This window comes from Crinia signifera, chromosome 4, assembly GCF_055691185.1.
Source record: "Crinia signifera chromosome 4, ASM5569118v1, whole genome shotgun sequence".
Taxonomy (NCBI): domain Eukaryota; kingdom Metazoa; phylum Chordata; class Amphibia; order Anura; family Myobatrachidae; genus Crinia; species Crinia signifera.
Window position 1 is genome coordinate 297517360 of NC_139220.1, and position 24107 is coordinate 297541466.

Genomic DNA, 24107 nt, shown 5'->3' on the forward strand with positions numbered 1-24107 from the left:
GTTCAGCGAGCATCACACCCTGAGCACTACTCAGTTACGCTATGGAGAGACGACTGATGACACCGCTAAGGCTCACGGGAAGTCATATGCAAATTTTACCTTTTTCTGCGGCTCTCCCATTGAAGGAGGAGTGGACCCAGCACGCCAGCAGAGGCAGTAGCAGCTCGCTTTGTCGCTCCACCCTGGTTGACCTGTGTTTGTAATAAGTACCAGGTGACCTGATCAGTGACGTATGTTGATTACGGAGCACTGCCTTACAATGTTTACTAATATCGGTCCAGGGTCCCCCCCCCCCACGAGCCTACGGTAATTTTGTTAAAACTTTCAAATCCTTAATAAAGCTATTGAGTTAGATAAAAAAATAAAAAATGCCAGCCAAAACATGGCTGCCGGGAAACGCTTTGCGGTTTCAGGCATTGTGAGACGTCAGTGAGAGACTCCGCTGTTCTTTTGACGTGACGTCACTGGTATCCAGGAAGTGTTCTGTGGGCGCTGGTCTGTCCCGGTAATGTAGTAGGGCGGAACGGAAGTGAGGCGGAAGCGACACCGGCAGAGTCTGGCGGCGTATGGCTTCCTTCTGCGGGAAGAGATGAGATGAGGAGAGTGCTGGGCTCGGGCTGTCGTCCTGCAACCCGCAGTGTGGGGATTCCTGCTCTATAAATACCAATCTGGGGTCAAGGTGAGTGATTTTATATATGTATTTATATTTATATATATATATATATATATATATGTATGGTGTATGTGCCATTACTTTAGTGATCTAGATAACATAAATATTCTTGCAGCGTGCTATACTGTGATTATGAAGGTTACCTGTGTGATCAGTGTTCCTGTTCGCTGTGCAGTTTTGTATAATGATCACAAGTCAGACAATAGATATAAATGACACTTCTTTAATAACAGCGCAAGTCCTGATGCTAGAACAGTCAACCGTTTCTGGGTATAGTTTATTAACATTTCCTGAAGTATTGGCAGCATGTTCCATTGCACTTTAAAGTTGGGAATCCGTAATTAAAAGACATTTGTGAATAACAGGCCAACAAGGAGGTAAGAGGGCCCTGCTCGCAGGCGTACATTATACAGGGAGTCAGGTTCCCATCAAGGACACACATTGTATTGTGACTGGCCTTTGGTGCAAGGTGCTTTTCCTCTCTCGGGCCGTCTCCCCTACTACCAGTTCTCCGTTCTGAAAGTCAGCACTTCCCTCTAGGTCCAGCCACTTTTTCAGCAGACCGTTCCCCAGTAGGGCTCCAGATCGCTCCTATCTAAATCTCAGGATGAACTGCCCCTGCCTATCCATGATCTCACATGCAACTACCAGAAGGCATAAATGAGACCATGCAGTGTGCACCCAAACTGACAGTTGGGGGAGAAATCCTTATAGCTGGGCTTTTTCTCTCCCCAGAGTGACTCTGGTCATGCTGTTCTCCTCTTCGGGAAGCCAGATCAAATAGATGAATTCCATCTCTCCCGTGGGCACTCAGTATGGCAGCCCGCGGGGTCAACGGCGCGCGCTCATACTCGGGAGCCCGGATCAGCCTAAGGTGGGCTACCAAGGAGCCGGCCAAGATGTGGAGATTGATGAGGTGGATAAGTTCAAGAGCAAACTGCTGAGTGCATGGAACAATGTCAAGTACGGTAAGGAAATGGGACTAAGAAATCTTGGGAGTTGTGTTTCAAGTGCTTTTAATATATCATTTTAATAGAGTAAAAAACAAATCTGTAATATGTTTGTAAATATTATAAACTAGTAAGCGAAAAGCTAGTCTGCTACCTTGTGATTGCATCTGTGTTTGTGCATGTGTGAGAGAGAAAGAGATGTAGTTTCCCTAGCTGCCAACAGATGGCAGTGTTTCGGAGAATCAATCAAACACTAGACCTATATAGATGATTAGGGCGTATAGGGTGTGATATCGCCTCTGACCCAGTGTTTTGTTTGACAGGCTGGACAGTGAAGATGAAGACAAATTTCAACAGAGTCTCACCCTTATATTTATTAGGCAAATGCTACCAGTTCAGGCATGAAGGTGAGAGCTGGGCTGGGTGGTGGGGTGACGGAGGAGCCAGGCTTACAGGGAGTGATGGGCATGAAGCATGTTGCTGGATACGAGTTACCTTCTTGCTGAATAACTGAGGGGTACGGCGGTATCTGTGTCCAGGTAGTCATGTGGTTCTCCTATGTTCCAGGTGACATAGAACGTTTCCAGAAGGATTTTGTCTCGCGGGTTTGGCTGACATACAGACGTGATTTTCCTGTTCTCGAAGGGACCCAGTTCACTACAGATTGCGGATGGGGCTGTATGATCAGGAGCGCGCAAATGTTACTGGCGCAGGCGCTACTGGTGCATCTTCTAGACAGAGGTCAGTACTGCCCCCTTCAGGCTGGTGATGACTCCCGTAGCAGATTCTCACGTGTTGTGGTCTCCTAGTATACGCCATCGCCCTCCATCCCCAGACCCTATAGCTGCGCCTCACTCCATTACCCTCTGCCTTGGTCTTCATCTCATCTTTGTAACACCCAGTCCCCTCATCTGCACCTCACCTATTTAATTTACTGCTTTCTCCAATTAGCAGGTTCTCACCTCTGTTAATTACATCAAACGTGGATTTAACTTTTGTGTTCGTCAGTCTTTTTTGCCATCCCCACTACTGTAAGCCACTGCCATCAGGACCTACCTGGTTTGTGAAACTCAGTGATGTGCTGCATCTGATTACCCCCAGCCTGTAGGGCTCCACAGTATACGGTCACTAGGTCGACCATGGGAAGGTGGACATTCATTATATCGACCACTGAAGGTTGACACCCTCGACTTGACTGTAGGTCGACATGGCCATTAGGGAAGGTCGACAGTCAAAAGGTCGATGTTTTTTTTTTTTTTAAAGTCGACATATGCCGACCTATTCAGGGTGTCGACCTAATGAATGTCTACCATATGATCCCAACCCGGCTCCACCTCATCACTGATTTACAGCACATTTGGGCTGCTCCTGTAATAATTACAGGCTTTTCTCCTGCGCGATACAGGCTTTTCTCCTGCGCGATACAGGCTTTTCTCCTGCGCGATACAGGCTTTTCTCCTGCGCGATACAGGCTTTTCTCCTGCGCGATACAGGGTGTGTTTAGACGTGAGAGGGACAGAATCACTTTTTGCTGAATAATAATGTTAAAGCATAGTAACTACCGGTTTCCTGCTCATTGCAGTTCAATACCAATTCTAGTGACCTGCTCCCCATTTTACTGTGGGGGAATGGTTCTTTCTGAAGAGATTTTGACAAAGCAAATTTCGTGTCCACTTGGCACACAGGTGACAGATTCTTATAGGGCAGGGGAGTATTATGGGACATGTAGTCTGCAAGTCTAACTGTCACACACGTCTCCATTTTGCTCACTCAGATTGGTTCTGGCCAGAAGCACTAAACTTCGTAGACATGGAATCCATGCGATCATCTTCCCCATCCAGCTCAAATCCATTTCCCATTACGTCCTCAACAACTGCCGGCCAATCAAGGTCCCTCCCACACCAACATCTTTCGCAGGTTCCTCACCAAGAGCTGATCCACAGGAACATCCTGCGCTGGCTGTCAGACCACCCTGATGCCCCGTTTGGTCTCCACCACATGGTTAAATTAGGGGAAAGTCTCGGCAAAAAGGCTGGAGACTGGTACGGCCCCAGTATTGTAGCTCACATCCTGAGGTAAGAAAATACCTACAGCGGATCTGGTGTGACTTGTGGGTTATATGTTAGAGGGAATAGTCTGCATCCTTTCCAATAACAGAAGGGTGTATAATATATTCATAAACCTTGAACCAATAGAGGAAGAGTACTGCATGCCATAATATTATTGATATATCTCCCCTGACTGAGCCCTTTCCCGCTCGTCCATTTTACAGAACCTAGACGCAAGTTAGGGTTATTTGTGGAGGTTTGTTTTCTCTATGCATATCCAGTACAAACTGAGAGAAACATATTGGTTGATAACAGATAACAATAGCTTGCCGCATAGTAAATGTGATGCGGAGATTTAACTTTTTGTTTTTCATTTAACTTTTTAAAATCTAATCACAAATGATTTGCTGACACTTCTTGGGCTTGGAAAATACCGCAGCAGCTGCATTATGGCATTGGGGAATAGGAGTGTATTCAGATTAAGGGACTACTAAAACCGCTACACTGCAATGTTCATCTCCTATTTCTCTTGCCGCTTGCTGAAAAAATAAATGAAATATTCATATAGGAACCTTATGCTACCCTGAACAAACACCGCAGCAATTATAACACATTAACTTCCCCCTGTTACTGACTGCTAAAACAGTTCCCTCATTATATTTTAAGAACAGAGATGAGTTCCTGTGACTGCCCCCATCAAACTGCAATACTGCACAGCAATGCTGTGGTACCTCTGTCTGCTCTACCCCCACACCTGACCCGCCCTCGCTGCAGAGGAGTGAGGACAGGATGACCTATGAACACACCGGTTATTTCATGTAGGAGCAATACGCTAAATGTTAATTAACAGCTTTAAGCTTTTGATAAAGGTTATGGTATAACCCTCATATGGTCTATTCTCCAACATCGGAATCCCAACTGGAAGGAGCCGGGCGGGGGCATTCAAGCCACTTGCGGGCTCTGTGGCTCGACACCTGTTCTATTCTCCCTCTATGGGGGTTGTGGACCCCACGAGGGAAAATTGCTGGGATTACAAATCTCAGGCACCTGATAGTTGGGATTCCGATGTTGGAGAGTCATCCGTCATCCAATTCAAATAATGCATCCAGGACACGTCCTGTGCAGACGCCCAGTTCTAAGGTCCAGGCAGAATGTTAAAATTACTAGCAAAGAGTTGTTTTAGAATCCTTGTCAGTAATACTATAAACCAGGGGCAGCTAACTCCAGACCTTTAGAGTTACCAACAGTTAACGGTTTCCAGGTCTCCTCACAGAATAAAGTAATTAGCTCCACCTGTGGATCTTTTAAAATGTGTGAGCAATGAATGCACCTGTGCACCAGCTAGATGGTCTGGAAAATGTGGCCTTTGAGACCGATCCAGCCATAGCGCGGGGAGGATGTGTGAAAAGAAAAAAAAAACGAGTTATAAGTCATATAGTCATGACTGGAGGTTTTATTATGGTTGCAAACACTCCACAGGTAAAGGATTTATGGCGCCCCCTACCAGGCCATGAGAGAATGGCATCCGTCATTCCTCCAAAGCAATCTATCCTATCACTTCTGTTCTTTTGTAATGTCTCACATGATCCTTAGTATGTAGATCTTGGTGAGGTCACAGTGTAGTATAGAAACTGGCCAATAGAAGAAGGCTCATGTTATTACAGATTCCTGCCTCTGCCCAATCATATGACTTGTATTTCTGTCCATCAGGAAAGCACTGGAGACTGTGCCTGCAGTCCCGGAGCTCTCAGTCTATGTGTCCCAGGACTGCACAGGTAAGACATGCATTGGCTCTGCACATGTTGTGTTATGGGGAAGGAGACTGAACCCTTAATCTGCGTTTGTGCTGCTCAGTGTACAGGGCAGACGTGGAGCAGCTGCTGGAGGGATCGGAATGTGGCCCAGAGAAGAATCTTCCTGGGAGGGCTGTTATCATCCTCATACCTGTACGTCTCGGGGGCGAGCATTTCAACCCAGTATATAAGCAGTGCATTCAGGTAATGGGCCCTGCCAACCAGTGGGGAGGAGAGACTTGGTTCCTTTGCTTACACAGCAGTAGGTCAGGTGTTTGGGTATAGTAGTAAGTGCTAGTGGACAGAGCCACAGTGACTCCATGCTGAATGTTTCTCCTGTTAGGAGTTCCTGCAGATGCCAGCATGCCTGGGCATTATAGGAGGGAAACCCAAACATTCACTGTATTTCATTGGCTACCAAGGTAAGCATTGGTGTAACAATATCATTGTACACCTTCCCACATTGCACTTGTATTTATCATTCTTCTCTCACTAGATAATGATCTATTATACCTGGATCCACATTATTGCCAGACCTACATTGACACCAGTAGGGATGACTTTGCTTTAGAAGTAAGTTGAATGGGAGAGGTCAGTGTGTCCTAATGTCTGCGTATTAGGAGGAGGGGAGAGGTCAGTGTATCCTGATGTCTGTGTATTAGGAGGAGGGGAGAGGTCAGTGTGTCCTGATGTCTGTGTATTAGGAGGGGAGAGGTCAGTGTGTCCTGATGTCTGTGTATTAGGAGGAGCGGAGAGGTCAGTGTGTCCTGATGTCTGTGTATTAGGAGGAGGGGAGAGGTCAGTGTGTCCTGATGTCTGTGTATTAGGAGGGGAGAGGTCCGTGTGTCCTAATGTCTGTGTATTAGGAGGAGGGGAGAGGTCAGTGTGTCCTGATGTCTGTGTATTAGGAGGGGAGAGGTCAGTGTGTCCTGATGTCTGTGTATTAGGAGGAGCGGAGAGGTCAGTGTGTGCTGATGTCTGTATTAGGCGTAGGGGAAAGGTCAGTGTGTTTTTATGTATGTGTATAAGGAGGAGGGGAGAGGTCAGTGTGTCCTGATGTCTGTATCAGGAAGGGAGAGGTCAGTGTGTCCTGATGTCTGTATTAGAAGGGAGAGGTCAGTGTGTCCTAATGTCTGTGTATTAGGAGGAGAGGTCAGTGTGTCCTGATGTCTGTGTATTAAGAGGAGAGGTCAGTGTGTCCTGATGTTTGTGTATACGGAAGAGGGGAGAGGTCAGTGTATCCTGATGTCTGTGTATATGGAGGAGGGGAGAGGTCAGTGTGTCCTGATGTCTGTGTATTAGGAGGGGGGAGAAGTCAGTGTGTCCTGATGTCTGTGTATTAGGAGGAGGGGAGAGGTCAGTGTGTCCTGATGTCTGTGTATTAGGAGGAGGGGAGAGGTCAGTGTGTCCTGATGTCTGTGTATTAGGAGGAGGGGAGAGGTCAGTGTGTCCTGATGTCTGTGTATTAGGAGGAGGGGAGAGGTCAGTGTGTCCTGATGTCTGTGTATTAGGAGGAGGGGAGAGGTCAGTGTGTCCTGATGTCTGTGTATTAGGAGGAGGGGAGAGGTCAGTGTGTCCTGATGTCTGTGTATTAGGAGGAGGGGAGAGGTCAGTGTGTCCTGATGTCTGTGTATTAGGAGGAGGGGAGAGGTCAGTGTGTCCTGATGTCTGTGTATTAGGAGGAGCGGAGAGGTCAGTGTCCTGATGTCTGTATTAGAAGGGAGAGGTCAGTGTGTCCTGATGTCTGTGTATACGGAAGAGGGGAGAGGTCAGTGTGTCCTGATGTCTGGGTATTAGGAGGAGAGGTCAGTGTGTCCTGATGTCTGTGTATACGGAAGAGGGGAGAGGTCAGTGTGTCCTGATGTCTGTGTATATGGAGGAGGGGAGAGGTCAGTGTGTCCTGATGTCTGTATTAGGCGTAGGTGAAAGGTCAGTGTGTTTTTATGTATGTGTATAAGGAGGAGCGGAGAGGTCAGTGTGTCCTGGTGTCTGTATTAGGAGGGGAGAGGTCAGTGTGTCTGTGTATTAGGTGGAGGGGAGAGGTCAGTGTGTCCTCGTGTCTGTGTATTGGGAGGGGGGGGGGGCGAGAGGTCAGTGTCCTCTTGTATTAGGAGGGTGTGTCTCCTATGTAGAGCTCCTCTGACAGTTGTGATGTCTCTCCTTCCCCTCTGCAGACCTTTCACTGTAAATTCCCAAGGAAAATGCCCATTGTGAAGATGGATCCAAGCTGTACATTTGCTTTTTATGCAAAAAATCATGAAAAATTTGGAGCACTTTGCGATGATCTAGTGAAGGTACCATACCCTACTATACTATACTTAAGCTAAGGGTAGGTCTACTATAATGTGACGTCAATCACCCAATTTGCCACCTCAACATAAGTGTGCTGCTGACAGGTACAGAGCGGTCATGTGTAGCGCATAACCCTCGGTTTCTGTCACCCTAATGATTATTTTGGTGTCCTGTCCCGATTCAACAATGTCTATATACCATGTACTTGTCCTACATTGTCTTGTAGGACAAGTACCTTTGCTAATTTGTTTATGTATTTTGTTAGTAGCGGTTGAATAGGAATGTTCTAGTAGTCAGTGGTTTCTAAACATAGGGCCAGATGTACTAAGCCTTGAAAAGTGATAAAGTATCAACCCAGCAGTTCTAGTCATGCTACAGGTTGGTTGGTACTTTATCCCTCCACACTTTATCCTTTTTTAGGGCCCATGCACACTGGGTGAACTTAAACTGAAAGCTCAGTTTTGCCGTTTGAGCCTTCAGCTCAAAAGTTCGCCCAGTGTGTACGAGTGGCCGATACACGCTCCCGCATCATCGCAGCCTCTGGAATAAGGACTGAGGAGCAGATGTATTAAGACAGGCGAAGTGATAAAGTTGGCAGTGATAACGCAGCAGCCATTTGGCCCCTGTCAACATTCAAATCCAGCCAATAAGCTCTTAACTATCACATTCTACCTGGTCATTATTCAAGGCTTAGTATGTCTGGCTCTGAGGGGCAGATGTATTAATGCTGGTGAAGTGATAAAGTTAGGAGAGATCAAGTGTGCAGTACACAAACAATTAGGTTTTCCTCTGGAATATTATCATTTATATATAGTTATCTCCTTTAAGGCAACATTTGTGGCAATCTATTATTTTAAGCTGAGGGTATGTCTATTGCAATCTTCAGCTATGTATTTATCTTGGTCAGATCAGTAGTGTGACGCTCTCTTCCTTTGCCCCCCCCTCCAGGTGTTGAACTCCCCGTCAGCAGGTGAGAAGTACCCTGTATTCAGCATCTCAGATGGCCAAGCTCAGGAATTCTTCAATGCAGACGGACCATCCCTCACCTCATTTGCCCTTGCCCACCGTAAGAGGGGGACAATAGCCAAGAGACCTAGCTCAGATGAGTTTGAGTTCTTATGAGAATGTTGGCCAGTATTTTGCCAATTTGGGTGTTCCCATTGCTGTGGGGATTAAAGCGATGAGCAGGGACACTGTCAGAACCCTGCTGTTAAATTTTTAAAACACATTTATGTAAGTTGCTCACCAGACGAATGAATCCTGGTAGTGTGTCTGTGTCACATGGTATTCTGCTGCCAATAAGCAGTGCAACTTATTTTTTTAAATCTTTAATCAGAAAACCAGGCAGCTGGAGACCCCACTGTGACGAGCATTCTCTTTGCCCAGTATCATTTATAAGGTCTATGGGGGTTATTTTGGTTCACTCCTTCTGACAAATTCCTTCTTAGAAGGACAAAACCATGTGCACTGCAGATGTAACATGTGCAGAGAGAATTAGATTTGGGTGAGTTATTTTGTTTCTGTGCAGGGTAAATACTGACTGCTTTATTTTTACACTTCATTATTGATCTCACTTTGAAGAAACCCCACCCAAATCTAACTCTCTGCACAAGTAACATCTACCCCACCTGCAGTGCACATGGTTTTGTCCATCTAAGAAGGAATGAACCAAAATAACCCCCTATGTTTGCACTAAGCAGCGGATGGCCTCACCAAAGCCCTTCTTCCATATTGAAACTGACACCATAATATTAAGTATTCTACTGTAATGAAGTCTGATTGGAGCAGAGGAAAGCTCCACCCGTGTGGAACAGATTATGATTGTGCCTGCTCCCACCGATAACCGTAGACAGGGCGACCTTGCTGTTCGGCTGCCCGTGTTTTATTTCTCGAAACAGAGTTTGTGATACAGGCACTGGGATATTCTCAGGAATGATCCGCTGTGGATGGGTGTCAAATACACTGTATACATGTGAGTCTGTCTTCATGTATGTTTTAAACTGGAACGAAAACACATTAAATCTGTATATTGTGGAAAACAAATGATTTATTTATCTAGGGAAATAAAGCTTTTATATTGGGCTTGGTAAGTGTGAAATCCCTTCTGTTGGACCGGGGTTCCTCTGCGCGTGACGCGGTGAATGTCTTTCATTAACCCATGCTAGTCTGGTTTCCTGCTTTTCTTCTTGGCCTGTTCCTCTTTTTTCCTTCTCTCCCGCCCAAGCTGCCTGTATCGCAGCCTTTTAGGGTTCAAGCCATAGGCCCACAATCTGTGCCCGCTGAACTCTTGCCCTCCCAGTCTCACTTTGGTGCTCAGCAGACGGTGACCACCGTTTCGTTTTAATTTCTTCCTCTTGTCTTTCAAGTCCTTAACCACTCCCTCGGTCTGTGTAGCTGGGACCGCTGCAGTGTCTTGCTCCAGCTTTGGTACATTATGGGCAGTTGGCGTGTCCTTTGTCTTTTCCTCCCCATGCTCCACTTTAGAGAGCTCCGCCTGTAGATCCACAATGGCTGCCTCCGCTGGGAGCGGAACATCGAGAGCTGGAGAACTTTTAGTGTCTGGGTCCACTGCTAGCTTTGTTTCTACTTCCGATTTCACAGCCAAGTTCCTCTCCTCTTGTTGAGTCTTTAATCTGTCCCGTCGTTTCTTCCCTACCTTAGACTTTGAGGAGTTTGGAGACATTGGATCATCACTGAGGAAAAGATGAAATGTGAAACACAAGATCATGGATAGACACAGGTTACACAACGCCCCACTAGTATGAGTCTATAAATGTGTTCTAAGAAATGGGGATAAAGCGGCAGATATATGAAACCTGGTGAAGTGATAAAGTGGCCAGTCAGCTCCTTACTGTCATTTATCAAACCCAGCCTATAACCTGACAGGCACAGATTGGCTGCTTCATTATCACCTTCCACTTTATCACTTCATCCGGCCTAATACACCTGCGCCGGAGTTCCTAACAATTCTAGAAAAGTGCAAAAATTGTCAATATCAAGCAGAATTCGAGAGGTTTTTTTTATATATATATATATATATCACACTAATGGCCACAATATTCTAACCACAGTATTCAGAAATGCATAGATGAGTCACAAAATATTTACAGAAAATTTTAGTTGTATAAATGTTAATTTCCCTAAAGACACAGCACATATTAAAACTTGTAGGTCTAAACTCAGCCACAGCATTGCCTTTGTGAACCCTGACTATAAGGTTTGTGACGTCGACAATTCGCTGTCATTTTCGTTGAATTCAGGACTTTCCAACACTTCACTGTTGCTACTTTAAATACCAACCGTCGGAAACCGGCAAAAACGACTGGGATCCTGGATAGAATACCCTCCTAATCTATTGAGGTTCAACTCTGCAAACTGAAATAACTCCACATAGTCTATTGTAGCGGTAGCCCTACGCAGTCCTTGCGGAACAGGCCCAGTTTGTAGTATATGCATGCTTGGCCAGTGCTGACTTAATTAGCTCCTCAGTAACCATCTCTGCTAAGCCATGGATATCCCTAAAACCTGGACCCAGAGGTCAGAGTACGAGAATCTCTGGTTTATTGTATTAATCTCAACAAAAGGCCTAATTCAGACCTGGTTGCAAAGCCGCCCAGCTATGTAGTCACAAACATCTCTAAAGTCCGAGCGATCGCACATTACAGGCTGCAAAACCAGGCCGGCCATGTTTAGGGTCGCGGCCGCTGCGTGTATCATCAAGCAGCTGCCACAGCCCGAACACACCTGCATTTTCCGGACCACTCCTCGTGTCCCACAACAGTAGATCAGCCCCCCCGATACTGCACCTCTATACTAGAGGCAGCCAGCGTTTCTATGGTAAAGCCCCATAGAAACAATCAACAACTAATCAGGTAGACCACAGACTCATTGATCTGTCAGACATACACCAGTGTGGGGAAGGAGCTCACCTCTCGGTCAGAGACTTTAAGATTTGCTGTTTCTTCCATGGATTTTGTCCTTTCTGGGTGTAGATTGATTTATCAAACAGCTCCTCTTTCTCGGTTCTGTAAAAGAGATTACATTTCTGTACCTGCCAGACGTACGGAGCTAGCTCAGGCATGGGCAACCTGCGGCTCTCCAGCATGTAAAACTACAGTTCCCAGCATGCCTTGCCAGTTTTGCTATTAAGGAATGGTAAAACTGTGGCAATGCATGCTGGGATGTGTAGTTTCATAACAGCTGGAGAGCCACAGGTTGTCCATCATGCCTACTTTGCACAGTTACATTTGCCATGTTAGGCTCTGGCCTCTCACCTGTACATACACGTCTTCCTTAGGGAACACCATCTATTCAGGTCCTTGTCATCGGCCTTCAATATCTAAAGGGTAAGAGGATCTCAGTTATACCCGATCAGTGTCTGTCTGGGCCTGTCCATATGACATGCCGAGTCTCTTACCGCTGCAGAAGCAGATAGCTAGATACACACTCACACTAAACAGAGTAATGCAGGGACCTATGAGATCTATAGATGGCCCGGCCCATCCCTCCTCATACCTCTTCTGTGGCCAATCCAAAGTCACAGGGAACCACCTGCCGGTACTTGAATCGACACGGAAGATCATCCACTATATCCTCACAGTCCAGCTTGTAATACTCCTCCACGTACTCCTGGAACGTTTTGTCATCTGCAAGAGGCATGAGGGCCAGTGAAACATGGACATTAGCCCTTCAGAAGACAGAATGCCCAAAAGGTGACTTTCACCAGACAAAATGCAAAATAGAATCCACTACTACTACACTCTTGTGTGTAGATAAAGTGTGATGTAATAATACCACACCGCAAGTACATCTTCCTCAGATTGTGCCTAGAAATGCTGAAGGATAGAACAAAATGGCAGCTATGTATTTGATTCCTCACCAATCTCTTAGAGCAGTATTCAATGGGCAATATTCAATGAGGAAAATTTGCCGTGTTTAATGGCGAATTTCTGCTTTTTTCACGTTGGTCGGAGAATTTTGGTCTCAAAAAGCGAGCAACCCTATTCAATGTGATATTTTCGCCGTCGGCGAACAGTGAATAATGGATGGTTCTCCATCTAATACTCGCCGCCAATCGCCGTGTCTTGTCAATAGGATTTTGCATTGAGATTCGCCGTCACTCGCCATGACATGAGTGTATTCAATGAGAAGACGGAGAATAAATTTCTAGGTTAATTTCTCCGTGCCTCACTTGCCATCTTTTCATGGTGAAGTGGAATGTGAACTTTTAAAATAATGTTTTGTTTTTTTAATTTGGTGTAAAAAAATCAGGAATTTTACTCTGAGAAGGGGCATGCTATTTTTATGCATGTGCTTACAGCACATGAATATATATTTAATAAAAAAAAAAAAAATATATATATATATATATATATATATATATATATATATTTTTTTTTTTACACATAGCAGCCAGCCGAGAGCCACTCATTAGATATCATATAGTCACTGCTCCCGATCATTACATATGCACGATTGGGTGCAGTGAATACCTGGTCCCCTGTTGGCTCTCCCGGGGGGCAGCCCACCTCCCCCCCCCACATACGTTCTGGGGCAGGCAGGGAGACTTCCATCTCCCTGCCTGCCGCCGTCCTCAGGCTCGGTTCACAGTCACCTCATACGCCAGATTGGCTGAGACTCGCCACGAGGGGCGGCGAGTCTCAGTCACATTGAATACTGTGTAAAGTCCCGTGACGGAGAATCTCCGCAAAAACACGGCGAGTGCATGGCGAGAGAAAAAAAAACTCTCGCCATGCACGGAGAATATTCTCATTGAATACTGCCCTTAGATAAGGCCTGGCCAGCCTGTGGCTCTCCTGCTGTTGTGACTACCTGCATTCAATGCCACTGTTTTGCTAATATGGAATGCTAGAACTGTGGCAAAGCATGCTGGGTTGTGTAGTTTCCCAACATCTGGAGAGCGACAGACTTGTTTTAGATAATTTGTGTTACCTATGAGGCTGCAAGCCAAATCCTGAGATCAGGAGTGACTGTTTAACCCCTTCATGACAGAGCCAGTTTGTGCCTTCATGACAGAGCCCTTTTTTTCAAATCTGACATGTCTCACTTAAGTGGGGATAACTTTTTTTTGCTTTTACTTATCCCAGTGATTTTGAGATTGTTTTCTCGTGACACATTGTACTTCAAGTTAGTGGTAAATTTGGGTCGATACAGTCTGTGTTTTTTTGTGAAAAATACCAAAATATCGTGAAAAAATGGAAAATTTAGCAATATGCAAAATGTCACATTTTCTGCTTGTGAGACAAATAATCATACCACTCAAAATAGTTAATAACTAACAAAGACCATATGTCTACTTTATGTTGCAATCATTATTTCAACTTCCTTTTAATTTTTTTGGACACTAGGAGGCTTCAAATATGACTAGCAAATTCTCAAATTTTCAAGAAAATTTCAAACACTGATTTTTTTAGGGACCAGTTCAGTTCTGATGTGACTTTGAGGGACTTGTATGTGAGACACCCCCATAAATGATGCCATTTCAAAAACTGCACCCCTCACAGTATTCAAAACAGCATTTTGGAAGTTTGTTAACCCTTTAGGTGTTTCACAGGAATTAAAACAAAGTGTAGGTGAAATTTCAAAATTTCATTTTTTTTTCGGATTTTCAATTTTAATACATTTTTCTAAGGAACACAGTACATTTTACTAGAGAAATGTGACTAAAAATTGATTCCCCCAATTCTTTGGTTTTCATAAATATCCTATATGTGGCCCTAGTGTGCACGGTGACCAAACCACAGGCTTCATAATAGAAGGAGCACCTACTTGATTTTGGAGACTCCTTTTTATGAGATTATTTTTTAGGCACCATGTAGGTTTCTAGGCACCATAAGATGCTAAAAGTTAGGAACCCCCCCACAAGTGACCCCATTTTGCAAACTACACCCCTCAGGGAATTCATCTAGGGGTATAGTGTACATTTCAAACCCCCAGGGGTTTCACCAATTGTGGTACAACTGGGCAGTGAAAATGAAAAAAAATAATTTTTCATTTTCACAGCTCAGTTGTATCAAAATTGGTGAAACCCCGGGGGGTTTGAAATGTACTCTATACCCCTAGATGAATTCCCTGAGGGGTGTAGTTTGCAAAATGGGGTCACTTGTGGGGGGGTTCCACTGTATGGGTGTTTCGGGGGTCATTCAACCAGAATCTGTGCTGCAAAATCCAAAAATCACTCCTTCCCTTCTGAGTCCTGCCATGCACCCAACTGGTATTTTTTGGTCACATGTGAGGCATTGCCGTACCCGGGAGAAATTGGGGCACAGATTTTGGGGTGCTTTGTCTCCTTCATTCCTTGTGAAAATGAAAAATTTTGAGCCAGATCTGCATTTTTGTGTAAAAAAATTTAATTTTTTACACAAAAATGCAGTTCTGGCTCAAAATTTTTAATTTTCACAAGGAATGAAGGAGACAAAGCACCCCAAAATCTGTGCCCCAATTTCTCCCGGGTACGGCAATGCCTCACATGTGACCAAAAAATACCAGTTGGGTGCATGGCAGGACTCAGAAGGGAAGGAGTGATTTTTGGTGGTGGAATGAATGGCGGGTGCTATGTCGCATTAGCAAGACCCCCGAAGCACCAATACAGTGGAACCCCCCCACAAGTGACCCCATTTTGGTCACCAGCTTTGGGAGGGGGGCTGGCGCTGCGGCTGGCGGGGGGGTGGGAGGGGTGCTGGCGCTGCGGCAGCCGGGTGGGTGGGAGGGAGGGGGGCTGCCGGGTGGGAGGGGGGGGGGGCTGGCGATCGTTGGTGATCGGTGCGGTATACGCACACACACACACACACACACACATATATATGTGTGTGTGTATATATATATATATATATATATATATATACACACACACATATATATATATATATATATATGTGTGTGTGTATATATATATATATATATATATATATATATATATATACACACATTTGCACATTATTTTTTATTTTATTTTATTTTTCACTTTTCCAGCAGCAGCATGATGCTGCTGCTGCTGCTGCTGCGGGGGGGGAGGGGGGAGCGCAGCGTGCGCTCCGGACGTAGCGGTGGAGCAGCTGGAGCTGCTGCTGCTGCCGGGTGAGTGCCCGGCGGGTGGGAGGGGGGTGCTGCCGCTCGGTGGTGATCGGTGCTGCACCGATCACCACCGTTTTCTGTGTTACCGAGCGGCTTAGCCGCCGGTAACACAGGAAACGCTGTGATTGACTGTTCAGATTTGAACAGCCAATCACAGCGATCGCCGACCGGGGGGGGCACCCCTGCCCCCCCTGGGCGACGAGGGGGGATGTCTGCTGTCAGGGACAGCAGACATCACCTAACTGTCACTGCGTCTCTAGACGCAGTGACAGTTAGAAGTCATGACGTATATATACGTCAACGGTCGGGAAGTACTTCCCGACCATGACGTATATATACGTCAAATGTCGTGAAGGGGTTAAAAAGGTGCTTGGAGTTTAAACATTTTAATGTTACAGACAGCATGGCATGAAGGTGTGAGGTGGATCTGTCACCCAGACTCGCAAGATACAGCCATTTCAGCATCTAAGCCAATATATTTAACTAGGCGATTTCAAGCATGCTGGGTATTATTTATTGGGCCAAAATTGTGCCTGAAGCTCAATATTATGTTTATATTGATATGGTTGTAACCCGCTTTTTGCCCTAATACAATAGTAGGTCAGTCATTGTATGATCATTACTCTTTATTCTACAGCAATTATATATGATGAAGTACTTTACAGAGACTCAGTGGCACTTACAAATATTACTTAAATATACTATTTAAGGCAGAAGACAATTAACCTACCTACCGGTCTGTTAAAGGAAAATCATAGCACTCAGAACAGGCACATAAAACCCCACACCTACAGTACCTTGGTCACAATTTAAACCATGCCCCCTGCCCCAGGGCTGTAAAAGCAGCAATGCCAATTATCATGTGACCCCTTGACATGTACTGACCTGGGTTAAAAATGGGCTTTTTCCTGCCGACGGCCTCTGCGAATTTAGATTTTTTCCTCTTCTTGGCAGCTTTTTCGTGCTCCAATCTCATCCTCTTTCTTTCTTTCCGTGTTGGGGCAGGAGGGGCCTGCGGATCATATTCTACGTCCATCTGCGAGGGTAGAAAATATACGTTATATTGGGTATGGGATATGTCTTCTGGCTACTACTACCATGGCATTCCAGTTCAGCCCTGCTACTGAGCACTATGATATGAGCCAGTCATGGCCAAACCTTAGCCCTCCAGCTGTTGTGAAACTACACATCCCAGCATGCCTTGCCATAGTTTTAGCATTCCCTAATAGCAAAACTGTGGCTAGGCATGATGGGACTTGTAGTTTCAACACAGCTGGAGAGCCATAGGCTGCTACTACAGGTACTCTCACAGAATCATGGGGAGGGGGACAAGGGGAGCACAGACCAGAGAACAACATTTTACCACAAAGTTCGGGTCGTCACAGTGGGGCTGGTAATCCCCTTCTCCACCTTCTTGCTCCTCGGGCTCCTCTGTCTCTTCTGCTCCAGTCCAAGTGTCCCAGTTCCATTCCTCTGCGAGACAGCAGCGATAAAAAGGCTTTATGACCTAATCACCATGTGTAGCCGTAGTGAACGGTTCAAGCACAGCGTGAATATAGTCAGAAGGCTACAGGACAAAGACTCACCCTCCAGCTCATCTTCATCCTCGAATTGAGGCTTCTGGTCCTCTTCTACCCCGTAATAATCATTACCAAAGCATTTCTGTCATAGGAAGGAATGGGTGGTGAGCACCAGCTAATCATGCAATCAGTAGACACAAGTACATGGCAGACCGCTCACCTGCATAATTTGGTCATGTTTCTCTGGGTCAAAGTCTTCCATCAGGTCCTCCTCCGTCACGCCCAGGTGCTCCTCCCCGGTCAGTTTTTGCAACTTCTGCAGCTTTTCCTGCAGCTCGCGCCGCTTCAGGTTCTTCAGCTGCTTCAGCTCCTCCTGCTTCTTTTCCTTCTCCTGCAGACAGGACAGAACAAGATGGCTGCTTTAGCTCTTCCACCCGGTACCCAATCATGCCATGCTGATAGATACCAGGCTCTAGATCTTACCTTAGCTTTCCTCTCCTTTATCTCATCGCGCTTCCTCTTCCTCCGGTCATCCATCCGTCTCACAGAGTGAGCAATGGTTCTGGGAAAGGTCTTTATCTAGGATTGGATACACGGTGCGGGTGACAATAAGCCAAATAGCAACTTTACTCAGAGGTGAGCACTCATACTCCGATCATACAGCCTAGAGAGGAAGATGTTCCAGAACGTCCTCCTACTCTAGACTAGCGCTCACTAGAGGTGCCTCAGTGCACTGCTGGTTATGTTCTGGAGCGCAGGATCTGCAGAATTAGAAACCTTAGGCCCCCTGGCAAAGAGTTCACCTAAAACCCACTCTGTAGGCAGTGGCTGGGGGTGACAAGACCTCACCCCCTTACCCTGCTTTGGCGAAGGCCCGCGTTATGTAGTAGAGATGGTCATACATGCCGCACACATGTGGTTGGTGAACGAGGCACCTGCACATACATTATACATACCAAAGTAGAATCTGGTTCCTCAAATCGAAAATTGTATTTTCTCTCAAAATCTTCCTGTTTCTTCAAGAAGATTTCCCCCTCGTCCTCTGAGTCCGAGACCTGCGGAGCCTCGTCCAAGGCCGGGGGGCTGTAGGGAACAGGAAACAGCTCAGTAATCTCTTCATTGTTTCTCTATGTAACGCTACACAAACTCAACTCTGCAGTGTGACACAGCGACAGCAAAGACTTCATTACCCCCTGCTCCTGGCATCGCCTAACACGGATGCACACGGCAATGCAAGAAACTGACAGCATTGATGTACAATGTCCCTTTGTAGTTACAATGATTCAGGTGAACTACAGCTACGAATACAAATAGGTTCATGCAAAACATTCAAACTTAAGATACATTATTAAAAATAAAAAACTTATTACACTTATGTGTAAATATGCAGCTGGGCCCAGCAGATGCACCTGCTGCAGTTCCAGGGCTCACAGTCTGCAGTGTGGGTATAAAAACACAGCTGGGCCCAGTAGATGCACCTGCTGCAGTTCCAGGGCTCACAGCCTGCAGTGTGTATGTAAATGCAGCATAGCGCAGCTGGGCCCAGCAGATGCACCTGCTGCAGTTCCAGGGCTCACAGCCTGCAGTGCGTATGTAAACGCGGCTGGGCCCAGCAGATGCACCTACTGCAGTGCTAAGACTCACAACCTGCAGTGTGTATGTAACTGCAGCATAACGCAGCTGGGCCCAGCAGATGCACCTGCTGCAGTTCCAGGGCTCACAGTCTGCAGTGTGTATGTATATGCAGCATAACGCAGCTGGGCCCAGCAGATGCACCTGCTTGTTATATTCAGATTGCACCCGAATAGCACTGGAGCACCAGGATTTCCTGGCTCTGAGATGCCCCCTTTTGTCTCTACAACAGGGATGGGGAACCTTCGTCCCTCCAGCTGTTGTACTACACATCCCAGAATGTCCATGCTAAAACTGTAGCAAAGCAAATAGCAAAACTGTAGCATGCTGGGATGTGTAGTTCAGTAACAGCTGGAGGGTCAAAGGTTCCCCATCCCTGCTCTAAAAGCTGGTAATCATACAGACATTGCAATCATAACACGGTTGGTAAATGTTGCTGTAGGTCTCACCATTCATCCTCACCATCGGACTCCTCCTCCACGTACTCTTTGTTTAGGATATAATTCCTCAGAAACTTCTCTCCGTCATCCAGAGCTGGGTCAGTCCAGTATTCTTTCAGGTAACTCTGTACAGAGAAAGCACTGCAATCACTGCTCTGTCCAGCACCAGTGGAGCCATACACACAACACCACCCATGTACTCGTACTACAACAGCTGTACCCACCATTTCCTTCACGTCATCTCTCTCTTCTACGTCTTTCTGGCCTTTAAGCCATGCAATGTAGTCGTCCTCCTCCTTATCCTGTGGGTTGATAATCATGGAACAAGTTACACCCAAACAGTGATATTAACCCCTACTAATAGGTTCCCAGCCCTGTGTGCTGTCTCCTAGTGGTGACTGTGAGTAAGGGAAGATTGCAGATTGGTAGAAACCAAACCAATCGGCTACAGAGGTGAAATCTACAGTGAAATATTCTGGCAAACTATAAACTAAAATACTAACATTAATGGGCAAGTGTGTTGTGGGCATTGCAACCAAACATCAAACAAATTCCCATCCAGATAAGCGGCATTGCACGGACATTAATGAAGACTACAGCAATCAGGATAATATGTGCAAGTGCCCAAGCATGATAATTATATACAGCTGTCCAGCACCACTCACTTGCTCGTTCTTGGTTTTTGAGCGCTTTGTCAACAGACTGGATGTGGTTATATCATCTCCATCTTCATCACTGTCATCTACAAACTTGGAGAGACTGCAAACAGAAAACACACATTCATACACTTGTGACTCAGGGGTGGGAGGAACAGATCCATGTTATACAGACCCCTTCTGCCTGTGTCCCCCTTTGGTGGGAGGGACAGACCCCTTGTCACATAGCCAGCCCCCCCCCCCCCTGTCTGCATCACCCAGTGGTGGGAGGGACAGACCCCGTGTCAGATAGCCCCCCTCCTGTCTGTGTCGCCCTGTGGTGGGAGGCACAGATCTATGTTATACAGACCCCTTCTGCCTGTGTCGCCCTGTGGTGGGAGGGACAGACCCCATATCACATAGCTCCCTCCTGTGTGTCACCCTGTGGTGGGAGGGACAGACCCCATTTCACATAGCCCCCTCCTGTGTGTCGCCCTGTGGTGGGATGGACAGACCCCACGTCACATAGCTCCCCCCTGCCTGTGTCGCCCTGTGGTGGGATGGACAGACCCCACGTCACATAGCTCCCCCCTGCCTGTGTCACCCTGTGGTGGGAGGGACAGACCCCATGTCACATAGCCCCTCCTGTCTATGTCACCCTGGGTTGGGTGGGTAGGAGACCATCTTCTAGCATTAATACAGATTTGTCACTCTGTGGTGTACAAGCCACATGTCATTTGATAACAATCATGAACAATATACTATAGCCATTTGTAGCTTAAATGGGTTGTAAAAAAATAAATACTGAAATGTAAGGAGTGCCATGTAACACCCCAGTGATATAACTCACCTTTCTTTAATGTGTCTCTGCTCCTCCAGATAGGTGGGAGATCGCGCTCTCTGCGGGACAGAAAGAGGGGATTACACACTAATCCAGTCATGTTTTATTTTTACCATTACCTGTCACAATATATATATTCCCCATCTCTAACTGGTCCTGCATGAGGCCACCTTCCCCCAAAGCAATGAGATCACTGCACTCCCATGACTAGCGGATCACCCTGCCCCATCTCTACCTGGTCCTGTATGACGCTGCCTTCCCCCAAAGCAATGAGATCACTGTACTCCCATGACTAGTGGACCATCTGGCCCATCTCTACCTGGTCCTGCATGAGGCCACCTTCCCCCAAAGCAATGAGATCACTGCACTCCCATGACTAGTGGACCATCTGGCCCATCTCTACCTGGTCCTGCATGAGGCTGCCTTCCTCCGCAGCAATGAGATCACTGTACTCCCATGACTAGTGGACCACCCTGCCCCACCTCTACCTGCTCCTGCATGAGGCCACCTTCCCCCAAAGCAATGAGATCACTGCACTCCCATGACTAGCGGACCACCCTGCCCCATCTCTACCTGGTCCTGTATGAGGCTGCCTTCCCCCACAGCAATGAGATCACTGCACTGCCATGACTAGTGGACCATCTGCCCCATCTCTAGCTGGTCCTGCATGAGGCCGCCTTCCCCCACAGCAATGAGATCACTGTACTCCCATGACTAGCGGACCACCCTGCCCCATCTCTACCTGGTCCTGCATGAGGCCGCCTTCCCCCACAGCAATGAGATCACTGCACTCCCATGACTAGCGGACCACCCTGCCCCACCTCTACCTGGTCCTGCATGAGGCCGCCTTCCCCCACAGCAATGAGATCACTGTACTACTATGACTAGTGGATCATCTGCCCCATCTCTACCTGGTCCTGCATGAAGCCATCTTCCCCCTCTGAGCTTTCTTCATCTTCGTATTTTCTAAAAAAAAAATAAGAGGAAAATTACTTTCTGAATACAGTCATCGCCAGACATACACTAATGAGATAAAGGAGAATGATAACTGGCCATAGGGGTCACAGATATGGCGGTGCCACCGTCATGCTCACCCTTCCTTCTCCAGCATCACTTTCCGTTCATAGTCCTTCAGATACATGGGCTTCTCCTTGGAAGATTTACTCTGACTGGCAGCCGGTGGATCTGAAATACAAAGTTGAGTCTAACAGTACAGTGATATAACAAAGGGCAGACTGCCACCCACAAGACGTGTTGCCCTGGTACCTGTCTCCTTGTAAAATGTAACATCCTCTTGATATATCCTAGGATCTCTCTTCTTGAGCAGAGAGAGGGTCCGATAAAAGTCCTTGTCCAACTGTGGATCAATCGCCTGTAAGTGACAGCGTGCAGTGCAATCAGAATCTCCACAAGTCACTACGAATTAGGCAGAACAAGGGTAACGGAAGAGGGTGATACAAGGAGAACTCACCAACTCATCTTCACTGTCTGACTCCGAGCTGGAAAAACCGCTGCCGTCTTCTTCTTGATCCCCGTACCGATCCTTCACTGTGAGACAAACACCCCCAAACATTATCCTGTTACATTTCCTACAGCAGGACAGGGAACGGAACAACTGCTCCTGTTCTGCAAGAATGTGACATTGCGGCTGAGGGAGGTCTCACACCGGTAACGCAAACTACACCGTATAAGGAAGGGAAGGCCGGGGGGTACATTGAACAGGGCGTGCTTTTCATAAACCTGGTTATCCCGCTAACTAGGTATGTAGAATAAAAGGGTCAATAAAATAAAAAGCAAAACCAGGTTAGTTTTACCCTTTAAATTAATCGTTGCTTTATAGCTACAGTTCATGTAACTCGCACCTGATGACTTCTATCTCTATAGATGGTTCGGAGAAGGACGGAGGCCATTATATTACCTAGCAGATAACTCTAGAACCCTAGAATATCCGCATTTGTTCAAGGCACCCCTAGTCAAAAAGTTTATTATGGATAAAAAAAAAAAATGTAAATTGTGCTCTAGGCACACAGTTTGGAAATCGCTGGTCTAATGCATTATACTAGGGATGGACATACCGTAGAAAGCCCAATATCAAATCATGGCTGGGCATCCGCCATCTAATATTTTGACGCGATGGTAACTGATCATTGCATCAAAATAATTTGATAGAAAAAAAATATATATAGAAATGGGCGCGGGACCATCACAACACCATCAGATGTTTACCATTATATGGTGGCAAACACAGGAATGCTGCCATCAAATGGTAAAAACACTACTATTAGATATAAAACATTGATGGTCCATGCACTGTCCATCCCTAATTATATAATGTCCGCAAGCAGGAACGTTCTGATCTGATTACTAGAGGAAGTGGGATATGGGCAGGGTTGTCTACCTGACCCTCTCCTTCAGGGAGAAAATGCTGTTCCTGGACTTCCCTGGTAATGTATGCTAGCCATCACAATAGAATCCCTTTATTCGTCTCACAATGGAGAAATTTCAGAATGATTTCCATAACCTGTTGTGAAACACCTTTCTTATCAATTACCTAGCTCCCCACAGGTGATGGCAATCCTACATTGCCAGGGAAGCCCAGGAACACTGCATTTTCTCCCTCATGGAGAGGGTCAGATAGGTAACCCTGGATATGGGGGTCCAGCAGTTGACGGACAAGTCCCAGCAGCAGGCCAGATGGTGGAAGGGTGTACTGAAACTTGTAGTTCCTCGCAGCTGTAGAAAGGCAGATGGGGCTGGTGAAGCTATATACACAGAATAACAGCGCCTCAGGGTCATTATTACTGTACACTGCTATATTATAGGCCAGTCTGTGGCCACACCACTTCTGTGGGAGCAGAAGTCCCAGCATCTCCACCTCTGGACTAATGCAGGGACTTCAACCTCCACAGCAGTGGAAGGCATGCTGGGACACATGGAGAGCACCAGATGTAATGCTAGGCCTCCTGTAGGGAACGGACGTGTGGTTAATGGCTCTGCCTGTCGGGGAGATACGGAGCTCCCGGGGGCCGGGGCGGTAAACTTACAGCGCTGCAGCTCCTCCTTCTCCCGGTACCGATCATAGTTATCCGCGAATTTGCGGTTTATCCGGAGTTCCGCCATGCTGCTCCTGAGCGCCGGCCAGGAAAGGGTTACAGCACGGACACGCCCCCTCAACACATCATGCGTTCC

At 46.5% G+C, this 24107-nt stretch overlaps 2 protein-coding genes across 2 annotated transcripts; one reads left to right on the top strand and one right to left on the bottom strand.

Moving 5' to 3' along the window:
- Nucleotides 1-32: 32 nt before the first annotated feature.
- Nucleotides 33-10090, top strand: ATG4D (autophagy related 4D cysteine peptidase). The gene is made up of 11 exons (XM_083185121.1): nt 33-679; nt 1409-1641; nt 1947-2030; nt 2191-2364; nt 3398-3698; nt 5382-5446; nt 5526-5668; nt 5808-5886; nt 5961-6037; nt 7639-7758; nt 8705-10090. The coding sequence occupies exons 2-11, from the start codon at nt 1458-1460 to the stop codon at nt 8876-8878; spliced, it is 1401 nt and encodes a 466-aa protein (XP_083041247.1). The 5' UTR covers nt 33-679; nt 1409-1457; the 3' UTR covers nt 8879-10090.
- On the bottom strand, nt 9784-24107 carry KRI1 (KRI1 homolog). The gene is made up of 19 exons (XM_083185120.1): nt 23963-24107; nt 22390-22466; nt 22185-22290; nt 22013-22103; nt 21830-21884; nt 20928-20977; nt 20108-20201; nt 19667-19744; nt 19452-19567; nt 18327-18453; nt 17854-17949; nt 17591-17761; nt 17437-17512; nt 17214-17323; nt 16736-16886; nt 12272-12402; nt 12031-12095; nt 11686-11781; nt 9784-10449 (listed from the first exon to the last, which is right to left on the bottom strand). The coding sequence occupies exons 1-19, from the start codon at nt 24036-24038 to the stop codon at nt 9918-9920; spliced, it is 2298 nt and encodes a 765-aa protein (XP_083041246.1). The 5' UTR covers nt 24039-24107; the 3' UTR covers nt 9784-9917.